This window comes from Panicum virgatum, chromosome 9K, assembly GCF_016808335.1.
Source record: "Panicum virgatum strain AP13 chromosome 9K, P.virgatum_v5, whole genome shotgun sequence".
Taxonomy (NCBI): Eukaryota; Viridiplantae; Streptophyta; class Magnoliopsida; order Poales; family Poaceae; genus Panicum; species Panicum virgatum.
The window spans coordinates 988,433-1,002,923 of NC_053144.1; the positions used below are offsets into that span (position 1 = coordinate 988,433).

The 14,491-nt window shown below is 45.3% G+C and overlaps 3 protein-coding genes across 6 annotated transcripts; 1 reads left to right on the plus strand and 2 right to left on the minus strand.

The window, feature by feature from the left end:
* Positions 1-372: 372 nt before the first annotated feature.
* On the plus strand, positions 373-2,565 carry LOC120649114 (arginine decarboxylase-like). 2 transcript variants are annotated; one of them, XM_039925797.1, is made up of 2 exons: positions 373-2,103; positions 2,190-2,565. In XM_039925797.1, the coding sequence occupies exon 1, from the start codon at positions 617-619 to the stop codon at positions 1,763-1,765; it is 1,149 nt and encodes a 382-aa protein (XP_039781731.1). In that variant the 5' UTR covers positions 373-616; the 3' UTR covers positions 1,766-2,103; positions 2,190-2,565. The 2 variants fall into 2 exon arrangements, with proteins under 2 accessions (XP_039781731.1, XP_039781730.1); XM_039925796.1 differs by having other exon boundaries at positions 373-2,097.
* A 1,579-nt stretch (positions 2,566-4,144) lies between these two features.
* LOC120649115 (CRIB domain-containing protein RIC4-like) lies at positions 4,145-5,552 on the minus strand. Of its 3 annotated transcripts, none has more exons than XM_039925798.1 (2): positions 4,933-5,552; positions 4,145-4,855 (listed from the first exon to the last, which is right to left on the minus strand). In XM_039925798.1, the coding sequence occupies exons 1-2, from the start codon at positions 5,099-5,101 to the stop codon at positions 4,512-4,514; spliced, it is 513 nt and encodes a 170-aa protein (XP_039781732.1). In that variant the 5' UTR covers positions 5,102-5,552; the 3' UTR covers positions 4,145-4,511. The 3 variants fall into 3 exon arrangements, with proteins under 3 accessions (XP_039781732.1, XP_039781734.1, XP_039781733.1); XM_039925800.1 differs by having other exon boundaries at positions 4,145-4,849; positions 4,933-5,551; XM_039925799.1 differs by having other exon boundaries at positions 4,145-4,852; positions 4,933-5,539.
* Positions 5,553-8,330: 2,778 nt separating this feature from the next.
* LOC120649116 (zinc finger CCCH domain-containing protein 18-like) lies at positions 8,331-14,491 on the minus strand. The gene is made up of 3 exons (XM_039925801.1): positions 13,977-14,491; positions 9,530-10,943; positions 8,331-9,418 (listed from the first exon to the last, which is right to left on the minus strand). Exons 1-3 carry the CDS (start codon positions 14,067-14,069, stop codon positions 8,940-8,942), a joined length of 1,986 nt encoding a protein of 661 aa, XP_039781735.1. The 5' UTR covers positions 14,070-14,491; the 3' UTR covers positions 8,331-8,939.

Consider the following 14,491-nt stretch of genomic DNA (forward strand, 5'->3'; position numbering starts at 1 on the left):
TCTGTTCAGCCTCTTGCCATCTTCTCTCCCTTCTTTTTTTTACCAAATACTTGTTTACTCATGCTCACTCTCCTTTGCTGAAACTTTTATTGAAGATGCCCTGTATTTCCTCTGCCAGAAGAGCTCGCTTGTAATTAAAATATGCTTCGTATGTTTTACCTGTGACAATTGGAATTTTCGGTTGAGTTACTGTATTGTATGTGACTGTACAAATTTTGTTGCCTCTTAGGAATCTCACAGACGACATACTGCTGTACAATGTGGAACATCATTGAGCACCCCAAGGATATCTGAGCCTGAAGCTTCGCCAGCTGAATCTTCAGCAGTTATTCAAGGTGGAACTGCCCCTCTGGTTCAGGCACTGCTTGCCAGTCAAGATGTTGCCTGCTTTCACTTCCCAGGACACAATAGAGGAAAAGCCGCTCCATCTTCTTTGTCAAAACTTATTGGCTCAGGGGCATTTTTGCATGACTTACCCGAGCTACCAGAGCTTGATGATCTCTTCTCCCCAAAAGGTGTGATTTTGGATGCACAGAAGCAAGCAGCTCAATTGTTTGGATCGTCTAAAACTTGGTTCCTTGTCAATGGAACAACCTGTGGGATACAGGCGTCAGTGATGGCTACTTGTTCTCCCGGAGACTACCTCATTGTACCACGAAACTGCCACATTTCTGTGATCTCTGCACTGGTCTTGTCTGGTGCGGTACCTAAATACATAATACCAGAGTATAATCCAGCATGGGACATTGCTGGTGGTATCACCCCCTTGCAGGTGGACGAAGCAGTAAAAGAGTTGGAGGAGGATGGAAAGAGGGTTGGCGCTGTTCTTGTTACTTCGCCTACATACCATGGTTTATGCAGCAATGTGCAAGGTATTGTTAGTGTTTGTCACCCACGAGGCATTCCAGTTATAGTTGATGAGGCACATGGTGCACATTTCAAGTTCCACGAGAGTTTGCCAAGCACTGCAATTGAGCAAGGTGCTGACCTGGCTGTGCAATCCACACACAAGGTCCTGTGCTCCCTTACACAGTCCTCAATGCTTCATACAGCTGGAGATCTTGTGAATGTAGATCAAGTAAGCAAGTGCCTTCAGGTCCTCCAGAGCTCAAGCCCGAGTTACCTACTACTGTCATCTTTGGATGCTGCAAGATATCATCTGAGCAAGAACACAAATATATTTGACGAACCATTAGATATAGCATCAGAAACAAAAGACCAGTTGATGGTAATCCCAGGGATATCTGTTCTGGACTTGCCATGTTTTGCTTCTGATTTCCCTGCTATCGATCCATTGCGTATTACATTCAGCGCTTCAGATCTGCAATTATCGGGATATGAAGCCTATGACATTTTATATGAAGGTCATCAAATCGTATCTGAGCTTGTTGGCACACGATCAGTGACATTTGCAGTTAACTTAGGAACCAGAGTGCAAGATGTTGAGAAGCTTGTGCAATCTGCAAAGCATCTATCAGAAAAATATTTCTTTGCAAATAGCTCCAAACCTATGAAAGAAAATTGTGTTTGCGGCCCATTAGACAAGATCTCTGTGCATCTGACTCCAAGAGAGGCCTTCTTTGCAAAGAAGAGGAGAGTGAGAATTGAGGACAGCCTAGGTGAAATTTGTGGTGAGCTAATCTGCCCTTACCCACCGGGTATCCCAGTGCTGATCCCAGGCGAGGTAGTAACTCATGATTCACTGTCTTACTTGATGAATGTCAGACACCATGGCATCACTATCAAGCTGCTGATGTTGAGTTAAATTCCATTTTAGTGTGCAACTTGTGATTATTGTTCTGTTGTGCCGTGAGATTATATTGTATAGATACTGAGGGAGATCAGAATTATAGTTTCGGCCAAGTCCAGAGCACAATCAGCTGTCTGTTTGATGGATGTGAACAACAGTTATGTGAAACAGTGGCTGACCACTTGGCCAAATAATTTTGGTTGATTCCATCTCGTGAGTTGAAAGAGTTGTCAAGCTGCAATATGATGCTAAAGTATGAATAGGGTCTATGGCATGTGATCTCTTATGAGTTTGAAGTATGATGACTTGCTGAAGAGGCTACCTTTTCATATGAAGTGCCTTGTAATGTAATGGTATCCTGCTTTTCTATATTTCTCTTCAAGAAAACAACTAAATTAGCTAGTAAGTAACAGGTGCTGCTTGTTCCTTTTCTTTTCAGGTTTCGCATTTGGTTCTCTTCAGAATGAAATACTCAATCTGAACTGACTCCAAAGCTCAAGCGTCAGAAGCAACTCTGTACGCCTTCATGGTTCTCCCTCCGGAAAGCATGTTGTTGGGCGCCAGGGCTTCTGAAACAAGAACACTCTAGTTGCTCGTCTATGTTTGTCCATCAACCCAAGAATTCACGAATATTCCACAAGTTGTACAGAAAAGAAATATAGGCATATACTGCATCATTGTAATCACAGCCACTTTTCATTTCGCAGACTCCACCCTATTCTGATCTATATAAGAGACTATGGATGCTTACAAATCAAGATCTCCACCCAAACCTGGAACTCAAAACTGGAAATAATAGTAGCAGCTTTGGTCTATACATTGCCATCAACAACCATGAAGTAATGTGATGGTGGTGATGATGCAGTTAGGTTTGTCACGGACTGGCTTTCTTTCCATAACAAAGCTCACCATAAACAATAAGGACTTGTGAGCTAACGCTCTACCCCACTGTGATGTTTGTTTTCTTCCCATTTGATTAAGCGCATTAAAAACAGCATTTGGACTGATCAGTCTCACTTAATCCAAACCCTCTCATGATAAAGAACCAGACAGGCACTACCGTAAGATTCCCAGTAACAGAACAGTTCCGACTGACAGGTGGGACCATGTCCCTGCATACCAGGCATCAGCCAGACAATTGAATTGTTCAGGTAGGATGCTTATTTCGAACACTCTAGAATAAAAGAATGCATGTATATAGTTTTGTTTCTTTGACTACTTTTTTTTTGTAAATCATGTATATTGGTGTCACCGAAGAATCTTCCTTTTTAAAGACATAAAAGACTTGCTTTTACATATTCTAAAATCTAGCATATCACTCAACCTGGCATTTGCATCCAATTAATTGCTGGTCGTACCCCTAGTTGTACTCATCACAGATAACATCAGATCATTACATCGAATTCGGTTTCTTTGCACGTACTACTTATAATAAAGAACTTGTGCTAATTTGTCGGAAACCTAAAATGGAACAAAATCGGCAGACAGAGGGCTAATAACAGTAGTTAGGCACGTACTGTCAGTTGCATCTTGTTAATCCGTGGTTGGTGAGATTTATCAATTATTTTTAGGGCCAGATTATTACTTAATTAAGGACAGAGAGCATGAAGACAAGGCCTGCTAGGTAAGGTGGCCATGGATCAGAATTCACTATCCAAATGATTTGCCCTGCTCAGCTGTCGCACCCTTTGATCATGGCCACTAGTCCTAATCCTCCTGTGGGACCTGTGTCTATGACATGTGGATCCCACGAGCTTAATCCCGCCCGCGTCACAAGTTTCGGTTTTGTTTTTTTTTTCTCTAACTGTAGAGTTTGAAGGAGTTGATGCGTGGGATATTTTCCGTCATTGGCGAATAGCGTTTTCATCAGAGTTAATAAAGCATTAGAAGCAGCAGCAACGACAGAACAGTAGCCCATCGCCATTGTCATATTCTTGACGTGATAAGCAACCGAAAAAAGGTTGGGCTGCTGGACCCTTCACCGTCACCATGTACGCGTGCACATACACCCGGTGGTTGCCACCTTTTTTTTTCTAGAATAATTGCTACGTGTACTGGTCTTACGGATTAGTTAATTCGTCTGAATCATTTTGATCACTAGTAGCAGCTGCAGGGTGCAGTGGCTGGCATTATTCGACCTGCATGCTAGCGGTCGGTCACTAGTAGTATGCGTGTACGCATGATGGATTAGCGTTGTTATTGTAGTTGTTGTTGAGCCAGCAATGCAAATTAAAGACTTGGATCAGTGTACTGTGTTGTGCATGCTTGCAATTCATTACTAATGACAGCAGTGATCCGGTGTACCACCATGTACATGTACCCCTAGAAGAATTGAAGGCCAGAACACGGCCGGTAACAATAGTCAAATTTACCTCTGCTCATCACATTCAGAGATACTAGCCATGAACATTTCTTCTTTCTTTCTTCCTTCCTTTCTTTCTTTTTTGAAAACAAATGGAAAACAGATAGAGGTCACAGCAGGCACAAACTGACATATACTCCAGCAAGCACCACCAGTGTTGATGGAGATATGATGGCAACTTCTCACAATCTATACAAGTCGGCATGCATATATACACAAATATGCTACTCGTCTCATGCTCTCACCAATGCAAAAAGATGAAGAAAGAAATCCAAAGGCATGCATGTACCAGATGACAGGGAGGTTTTTACTTTTACGGCATCAGCAGCAGTAAGCAGCAGCTGCAATTCGATGGATTTTTACTGCTACTGCCACCACCACTGTGGCAGCCGATGATCATCAGGCCGACGCGTGCGCCGCCTGGTCCATGGCCATCTCGAGCTGGCGGAGGGAGAGGGAGGAGGGCAGGGAGAAGGCGTTCACCATGCCCATGGCGCCGACCTTGTTGTGGCCGTCCCAGCCGATGTGCCCCACGTGCTGCACGTCCGTCGGGTACCCGATCACCATCTCCCTCTCCTCCTCCTCTTCGTCGTCGCCGGCGAACATCAGGGACAGGCTCCTGATCCCCTTCATCAGCCTGGACACCCCGGCCGCCACGAGGCCCGGCGCGGCCGCGGCGACGGCAGCCTTCTCCTTCGCGGTCTCGCCGGCACCATCTTCTGACGAACCTGCTGCTGCTGCTGCATTCAAAAGAGGTATTGAAACAATTAATTGGCCATATCTGAACTCGATCGCGATCATCAATCAAGAACTTAATTACTCTGTGCCGTGGTCGTGGCGGTGGCCGAGGAGGAGGAAGAGGGGTCGCCCTGCGGCTTCTTCTCGGTGGGGTCGGCGACGGAGACGGCGGACTGCGACATGCAGCCCATGGAGAAGGGGAAGACGGCGAAGCGGTCGCCGCCGCCGGAGCTGCCTCGGCGGTCCTTCATGTGTGTTGTTGTAGGCCGACTGCCGAGAGGGGAAGGAACGCTAGCTCACACGAACAGAGACACGGCACAGGCAGAGAGAGGCAGGTGGCCACTGGCCAGGCCGGCGTCTCTCAAGCTTGCTGTGTTATATGGAATGCAGGGTGCAGATGGGTGTCCGGGCTTGTGTTTTTGGCTTTGCTGCCAAGGATGCATGATTGGCAGTTTATATAGCCAGACCAGAGGGCCAAAACCAAAATTAAAAAAAATAAATTTGGGAAAGGCATCGTTTGGTGGGAGAGACTAGTATAGAGAGAAAGAGAGACACAAATAAACTGCATGCAGAGAGAGAAAGACAGAGAGATAGATAGATAGATTGGCATGATATCATCAATCTCAATCCAGATGATCTCTGTACTTGGCAGATGGCACCAGGAATTGATCTGATTATTGCTGCAGCATGGATATGATTGATGCTACCAACATGGCATTTGATCTGCATATTTGATTGCCTCCTTGTGTTGGGCACCACTTCCTGTCTACGGAGTATATACAGTTTCTTCTGAAATATCTGAAGGACAAAGCCGAAGGCAGCATTTGACCCGTTCCAGATAAAGCAAGAGGTGGATTTGCTTAATCGGTCGGTCCACAGCGATTAATCCCGCGGCCGGTTTGACCGACCGACAGAGGAAAGAAAGAGAGATGATGGTTGGGTTAGGTCAGGCGCCATCATAGCAATTGCCACTCCCTTCCCTTTGTGGTTTCTGCATCCATCTTGTTGCTTCATCTCCTGGTGTTGCCTTCCCTTGCATAGCTCTGGAAACATACTCTATCATGTGCTTTTTGGATGGACAGTTGGGGGTATGCTAGCTTATTAAGTGCGTGCTTTCATCCATGTGTCAAGCTAGCTAATACATGTACTACTTATTATGTTATGAGATGACCCCCTTCAGGCTTCAGGATAGTTCGTAGTGAGGCCTAGGCGCCTAGCAGTAGCAGGTGCTGAAAAACACCATTATTAATGAAGTCATGAGTTATCTGCTCTAGAGTCAATTCCATGATCTCTCACGCTTCAACTTCATGCACCTTTTTGTAGATTTAGCTGAGGTTCATGGGTCGATCTCTTCTCCAACCCAACCACCTCTATCTCTATGCATGTATGTTTTTTTTTGTGCTAGAAAAGAAGGCAAATAAAGCGAGTGAGAAAGGGATTGCTCGCAGCTACTTATATTACACTAACCAAATCTAATCCAGCAAACCTGTCAATCAAGGAAACGAACGAGAAAATAAAGAAATGTGAAAAATGTCCACGCGCATGATGCCTAGAAGCCCTTTTGCTTTCGATCTTGGGTTCCATATTGTTACAGAGATTCTCGGGTGAGGTGAGGTTCATTCATACAGTATAGTATGTCTGTGCTCCTCCAACCACCTGCTGCCCGCCTCCAATTTGCTATCAAAAAAAACAAGGGAGACCTTTGTTTGAGAAAGAGATGGCTGGCTCGCATGTACTTAAAACCAACTTTATCTAAAAAATTGTACTTGAAACAAATCAATCCGATCGCAGGAACCCATCAAGGAAACTGAAAAGAAATACTCCTACTCTATTCCTAGAGAATTATTATTTGCCATATGGAACCTTCTTTTTTCATTCCTCTTGTTATTCTCCCTTGCCGTACAGAGAAAGCCAAGGCATAAGAGCCACTTGCTTGGAGTCCAGTAGTCCTGTAAGTCTGTAACCAGGGCAGGCCAAAAGCTTGTTCTCATCTCACACTCAATAGTAAGTCCTGTAGCCGTGCACGCTGCAGCTTCGCTTGGCTTCACTTCACTCCACAGCTGACCTGCTCATCAGCTGCCCGGGCGTGGCTTGCTTGCATCAGCTGCCACTGCAGGAACGGGAGGGGATAGTGGCGGCACTGCACTGCAAGGGGGAATAGGGGATGGCGAGGCGTCGGCGCGCAGCAGGTGCAGGGCCGGGTGCGGCGACCAACCGCTTCCAATTCCGGGAGGAGCTAGGCGGGCTGAAGGTGATGGGCGTGGATTTCTGGAGTGGGGTGCAAGCGATTCTGCCCTGCCCTGCCCTGCCCCTGCGCAAAGACCCTGCGGCCTGGCCTGCAGCAAGAAAGGATGATGGATTGGTTGTTGGGTGGAGGTGGGTGCGGCGAGCACGTCGACGACGACAGCGATCCATTACAGTCTTAGCGATCCATTACTAGCAGCGACACATACTGAATTACTGTATATATTGCTGGTGGTGATCAACGATGATCATGCATGCATCTTTCCTTTTGTAAAAGTCTGCTAATATCCTGATGGTCAGTGCGTGCGTGCTGACATTGACAGACACGAGACACACACACACACCCACACACACACACACACACACACACCAACGACATTTGGAGCGCTAGTGTTTGGATTAAGCCATTAATTAATTAATTAATTAGTATACCTGTTCATTCATCAAATGAAAAGTGGTGCCTGTCATCAGAAGTGGGCATGGTGCATGTGGGCCAACAATATGCAGGTTAGAGCGAGCAAACACTAGAAACTAAAATCCAGCACGCGCGCGCTTGAGGAAGGCAAGGAATCGGGTGGTTAGGATCCGCAGCACAGCAGGAAGGAAGCAAGGAGGGTAAAAACTGCATGAAGAAACCTTTGGTGGTAGCAAATGCGTTGGGCTGAGCTTGGGCACCAAGACCATGAGATAGCCGATGATCAGGCAGGCAGGCAGGCGGTTACGGTGGTCAGCATACAGCAACTGCTACTGCTGGGGTGTCGCCTTGCCCTTGCTGCTATCCTGAGCAACAGAGCAAGCTAGGAGCCGAGCAAGCCAGCTGTGGAATCACGAGCCGACCACCAGCAGCCGTCGTCCACGTACGAGACATTCCCGTACGGTACGACTGACTGGCAAGTGGTTGTGGCCCACGAGCTGAGCAAAATATGCAGCCCAGCACATGAAAGAGTAACCCGGACCAATACCTAAAGTCACTGCCATGCGGGGGCAAAGTTCATTCATGCAGGGGACCTTTTTTTTGTGTGGTTCCAATGGACAGTAATACAGTGTTATACAGGTATCATGCATCACGAACAAAATGTAAGCTGGACGATATCTACAGTTTGGACTCGAGTGCTTAACATCCGAACAACTGTGACTACAAATATTGACAGCTGACCTTACAATTCCCCTGGAGCTCCGTAACACCAACCAACCATGCAAACAAGGAATATAGCCATACCAGCTGCAACGGTCAAATGACATACTAATTCAAAATTCACTAATGATATTGACTCTTTAACAACAAATGCCGATCAATAAGTAAAGTTACAACCTCAGGTAAGCCACCCCCATCAGCATCTATGCAAACTAGAGTTATATACAAAAGACAGGTCAAGGTGAGGTGTTCCAATAAATCAAGCGGAAGCACATCTTTCTCAGGCGGCGGCAGCTCAAATCCATCCAACTACTATCAATGAAGAATATCAAGTCTTCCCTCTCCTCAGCCCCCCTCTCTAATGTACATTTTGGTATTAAAATTCTTTTACACCTTACAGATCAAAATTGTGCAGCAATAACAGCTAGCCACTTCGTTACAGAATCCAGCCTCTTGGCAACCAACACTGTCTGTTTCTCCACGCAGGCACTCAGTCGGTCTACTACCCTGCCTGCGTCGACTCACACAAGTGCTGCGAGCTAGGCACCCAACTAGAAGGGTGCATGCAGTTATGACAACAGCTACCTGTGAATGTATGAAACATCCCAGCAGGCCAAGCTACACAAGTTGTAGCAAGAGCGCTGGCAGAAACAAGCAGAGTTGGTGTAGATCTTTGATGTTTCAGCTTCAGAGGATCGATACTCAACAACCTAATATGGGATGACATATGGTAAAGCAATGACATCGGCAGGGTCAATTTTCAGAGCCTCAGCCCACACTTTGGGTGCTCCATCAGCCTCTGAACTGGCCTTCTTTGACTGGCTGCTGCTACCTTGGTCGAAGAGCCAGTCCTCACCTTCATGCTCAGGCCATTCCATCATTTGAGGTGCTTCAGGAATGCTGTATATCTGGCTAAGATACTTGCAGTCAGGGTGAGGTGACTTCCTAGAAGGTGTGCCATTCTCATAAGCAGCCACTGGATCGACTGAAGCTGCAGATTGCTGCTGAGCCTGTTTGTTGCCATTGAACTTCTCTTCCTTCTTGTGGAGCCTTTCAGCCTTTTCAATATTTAGGGCTTCTGGCTTCACAGAAGAGAGTGGCGCGGCTACATGAGATGCTGTACCATTCTCCACACGATTGTTCGGGAGGGCTGGTCTCGGCAACTTTGTAGGCCGCATATCATGAACGTCTGTACAGCATCAGAAGTCTTATAATATAAAGCACCATAAAAAAGGATAATGGTGTTCAACAAGACTACATAATGCTCAAAAGTGCAAAATAAAATAGGCTAGGAACTCACTTTGTAAGTAACCATTCGTCTCATGATTCTTTCGCTTCTTCTCATCAGGCACAACAGATTTTCCATCATCAACTGGTGGGGCTGAAGGAGGGCCCGAGGGCTTCGAGTGAAGACTATCTATCGGATAATTTATATTGTTCTCTCTTAGCTTATCTTGCTCTTTGTGATTATGTTGTGCTTTCTCCTTCTTTGCCTCTTTCTCCTTTTTCTTCTCTTTGTGTTTATCTTTCTCTTTCCTTTTCTTTTTCTCGTGCCGATCACTCTTCTTGTCCTCTTTCTTGGCAGCATCAGGTGCCCCATCTCTGACCTTCTCCATCCTTTCAGCTCTTCCATCTGCAGCTTTGTCCATAGCTGGAGGTTTCGACATAACAAGTTTCTGATCAGCTGAAATTTTAGCCTGCGGTAGCCTTCCACCGTGTTCCTTTTCCTTCCACATAGCAGGTGAAAGACCTCCCGCATCAGGCTTATTAGCAGAGACAGAAAGGTTTTCAGGTGATTGCACCATTCCATTTGGCCTCCGAATTGTAATGCTTGGGCTTGAGATACTTGACCTAGGAATTCCTCTATCTATCCCCGCTCCTGCATTGGATGTAGATGGACTGTCAAATCTCTGAATAGATGTTGTGGTGTGCTCCGTTGGCCTAGCAACCTTGCCATTTCCCTTATGCATAGTATTAGCATGATTTGGAAGCAATGGAGAGGTGGTGCCAACTTCTTGCTTTGCAACATCTTGGCTTGCAGTCTCAGTTCTCTTCCGAACCAATATGCTAATGTTACTGATTCGCTGTCCAATCCCCTCTTTTCTGGGTGTGACTTCAGTATTGGAGGGAGGCCTTCCAGCTTTGACTCTTTCCTCCATCGTAGGTGCTGGTGTAAAACCAGCAGCAGTTCTTTGAGCTGAAGTAGTGAAGTTTTCTGAATGTCGTACAGATGTCCCATTCCTCTGATGGTTGATGTTCTGCTGCCCCAATCCCTCATTTTTCCTTGAAGCATTACTAGATTGAATATGCATTTTATTAACTGCAGATCTTTCATTCTCAATTGCAGGAGATGCACTGAAGCCTCCACGACTTCTATCATTTGAAACAGCATAATTTTCAATAGGACGACTCACTGCCCCTTTCTCATCTGGTATCTTTCTGACCAAATCCTCCCTGGACTTAATATCCTTATTTTCTTCAGATTTCCTGCTGCTCTCTCCGACCTTCTGATTATGGAGAGTCTCATCATGTCTTTCAATTCCTTCTACTGATTCCTTGCTTTTATCTTTGCTCTTGTCTTTTTTCTTGTCTTTGTGTTTTTCTTTTCGATCCTTCTTATCTTTATGCTTATCCTTACTCCTATCTTTATCCTTCCTTTCTTTACCTTCTTTTTTATCCTTGTCCTTCTTATGCTTCTTCTCTTTGTGTTTCTCCTGAAATAAGAATGTTGTTTCCAAGTCAATTAAATGCCAAGCACACAATGTCTAGCAAATGAATAGAAACAAAAGGCCAGGAGCATAGCAATAGTGAAATACAATCCAGATTCAGAAATAACCATTTAACAACTAAAATATCCGAATTGATAAAAATGCTGATCTTTTCAGATGAACAGGGTACACACCACACGGGTACATGACTATCCAGAGTCACTGCATAAAAGCATACTGACTGAAAACTGGTAATCATGTTAACCATACTAGTTCCATTCCAGAGTTCTCGGCTCATTGAATTTGTATTTGACATCTTATTACTTTGTATTCATGCTAAAAAAAATTTGCTGAAGTGTAGGTAATATGAACTAAACTGGTATACTATCAGCATTTTTACCTTATTGTACAGACATGAGAAATGTACTTTTGAACCCACTTCTCAAAAAATGCAAATAGGTAGTTGGCCTCCCGACTACAGCTTATTAAATCTGACAGGAACAAAGTAATTATAGCAATACATTAACTCTCAAGTCAATGTCTTCAGTACTAAGTTAAGCTCCATTTGCTTAAAAATATGGACTAAATAACAATCAAACTTCTTTTCTATGAAGCTGCATCTATATTCATAGAATGATTGAACAGGTAATGGTCTGATCGACTTGCAATCTATTGGACAAAAAAAACTAGTCATCAGCTTAAAAGTCTGAAGCATCATATTTTTACACATGCCAACACTCTCAGGGTGCAACTGGTCAGCCGAACACACCGTAGAAGCAGTTCACTGAGCCAGCCTGGGTTCGAGTTGCGGCAGAAGCTTCTTAAGATGAAAATCAAGGGGACATCTATCCCCCTGGTTCAGTTTTTTTCCCATATTTTTGCACATCTAAATTTGTGAGAGGAAAGGCAAGTTTGATACACTAGGTGAAGTAGCTGTTTGTAACACTGGAATGGACTATAACTTGCAGAAACACTGACTAAAGCCTGCAGCAACGGCTAATCATGGCACACAAAATGAAAATGACCAAAAGAACATCTTATATCCAGAGGCCTAAAGGCAAGACCATTCCATCTTAGTGAGTGCTACACAGGTCTACAATGTTTACAATCCATGGTATTGCTGTGTAATGGTATTTCTGGATTTTATTACAGCAGCAACTGGAGTGCTGTCTAGGAAGTACTTTTTACATTCACAAGCTTGTTAGAACTACTACTGCACATTAGGTGATCCAAACTGTATTAGTTACTACAATGTTTCTAATTTGTCCATTTTAATACAATCAATTGAATACCATAAAAATCACGTCAAGTTTAAAACACACATGGCAAGAATAAAACACGATGGCAAAGCTTCTGTCTGGTAAGGATACATAACTTGAGTCAAAAAGAGCAATGATATAAGGCCCCTAAGACATTGAATCCAGTAAACTGTAGCCACTGAGCAGCAGATAGTTACAATTGTACTATGGCACTAGCAATTTGATCATTTGATGTTAAGCACTTAAGCTTCATGGTGCCCTGGCAGTGTTTTATAGAAGGACATATTACAAGTTCAAAAGGGAAAAGATCCCAATTAAATATCTAATGCACAGACCATCATGTTAATATGCAATGACAATACAACACAAAAAGACCAATGACGTAACTCTTCATGTGGCCTTGAACTATAGTTGCAAAAAGGTATCGACACAAGGTGGTTGAACATATTTTCCTGTGGTCAGCAGCTACCAACAATATATCTAGCAATAACAGATGTTCACATCCCAGTTTACCAACACGCACCAGTTTTCAACCATGGGAATAGAACACTGTTTTCGAAACGTGCATTTCATTGGCATTATAATCGTGCTAAAATCTACTGTCCCTTTCAAATTTGTTCAACCTTGCAAGGTCAAAGCCTTAATCAACAACTAAAAAGACCACCGAAACACCAGTACTTGTTTCGTTGATTCACCCGTATGAAACATTCATCTTTCTCTCACATGCAGCCTTAGTTATACAGTTCATGTAAACAGGGAGAAGCTCTTTCGGAAAGTATGGAATCTTGATTCAGAAAAACTACATTTTCCAAGTCCCTCCAAATCAGTGAACCAGCCGAAAAAAAGATCCCTTAAATGCCTTGTGTATCTTGTAACGCCTAACACTGCTAAAGTTTCTGGTGCATAGACCCTTACCAACTTGACCTAGCTCTGGACGCTCTTTAGGAAAAGAATGAATAATTGAAACAGAAAACATAGCACTTTCCTAATTTCCGCCAATTACTGAACCAACCGAGAATGGATATCCCAAATAATGCCTTGTGTATCCTGTAACGCCTAACACTGCTGAAGTTTCCAAAACATAGACCCTAGCCAACTTGGCCTAGTTCTTGGTGCTCTTTAGGAAATGAATAAATACTGAAACGGCAAAAAATAATGCTTTCCTAATTTCCAGGCAATCACTGAACCAAACAAGAAAGATATCCCAAATAACACCTTGAGCATCCTGTAACGCCTAACTCTGCTAAAGTTTCCTCAACAGAGACCCTAACCAACTTGCCCTAGCGGCAGACACTCTTTTGAAAAAGAATGAATATTGAGACAGCAAAACTAATGCTTTCTCCTAATTCCTGCAATCTTGAACTGGTTGTAAAGTGATATCCCAAAGTGACGCCTTGCGCATCCTGTAACGCCCACCCTAACCAACTTGCCCGCGCTCATTAGAAAACAAGGAATACTGATTCAGCAAATTCCTAGTTCCCCTCCCCAATCACTGAACTAACAGAAAAGGATCCCCACATAACGCCTTGCGGATCCTGTAACGCCGGTGATCTCAGCTATCAGAACTTGGGAAAAAAAATGTGGCACCCAGAACCCTAACCAACTTGCCCTAACTCTCTGCTCGGCCAAGGCAGAGACGAAAATTCTCTGCCAACCAATCCTAATGCAGCAAAGTTCCACTAGGATTAGGCGGTTCTAGAGCCGGCGACCTCAACAGGGCGATCGATCAGTGAATGAGCAAGGCAATCTGGGGGGACGGCGAGCCGGGGGTGTGTTCCACCTTGTCGAGCTGCTGCAGGTTGGAGGCTAGCTGGGCGTCGGGGGGCGCGGTCTTCTCATATCCTGGTGGCGGAAACGGGAAGCAGCGAGACATGGCACCGCCGCCTCGGACCTTGGATCGCCCACCGCCACCCCCTCCTGGACGGCCTCAAGCACAGGCTGTCCCGCCGCCGGTGGTGCAGGCGCCGCCTCACTCCTGCCGCGCCAGGGGCGACCACAGGCATGCCCCCCGGCCTCTCATCCCCCGCCGCCGGAATCGCGGGGATCTGGGCCCCGAATTGGCCTCCGCGCGGGGGGGATCCGAGGATCCAATCCAATCCGGCCCCCCGCGAGGGGAATCGAATCGGGGCGGGCGCAAGCGTTTATCCGGTCGCGATCTCCCCCCGCTTTCTTTTTTAGTTTTCGTTTGCTCCGCGGCCGCGGTGTCGCGTCGGAGTAGGGTTGAGGGGGGAGGGAGGAAGAAGAGGAGGATTGGGGTTGGGGCACTCCACCGGGAGGAGGAGAGGAAGAGGGGAA

What these genes read in the sequence shown, in the direction of transcription:
- LOC120649114 (XM_039925797.1), top strand. Translation starts at nt 617, where the DNA reads ATGGCTACTTGTTCTCCCGGAGACTACCTCATTGTACCACGAAACTGC.
- LOC120649115 (XM_039925798.1), bottom strand. Translation starts at nt 5,101, where the DNA reads ATGAAGGACCGCCGAGGCAGCTCCGGCGGCGGCGACCGCTTCGCCGTC. An exon ending in CGCCACGACCACGGCACAGA is followed by an intron (nt 4,856 to 4,932) that starts GTAATTAAGTTC and finishes CTCTTTTGAATG; the next exon opens with CAGCAGCAGCAGCAGGTTCG.
- LOC120649116 (XM_039925801.1), bottom strand. Translation starts at nt 14,069, where the DNA reads ATGTCTCGCTGCTTCCCGTTTCCGCCACCAGGATATGAGAAGACCGCG. An exon ending in ACCTGCAGCAGCTCGACAAG is followed by an intron (nt 10,944 to 13,976) that starts GTGGAACACACC and finishes TTCTTATTTCAG; the next exon opens with GAGAAACACAAAGAGAAGAA. An exon ending in GACGAATGGTTACTTACAAA is followed by an intron (nt 9,419 to 9,529) that starts GTGAGTTCCTAG and finishes GATGCTGTACAG; the next exon opens with ACGTTCATGATATGCGGCCT.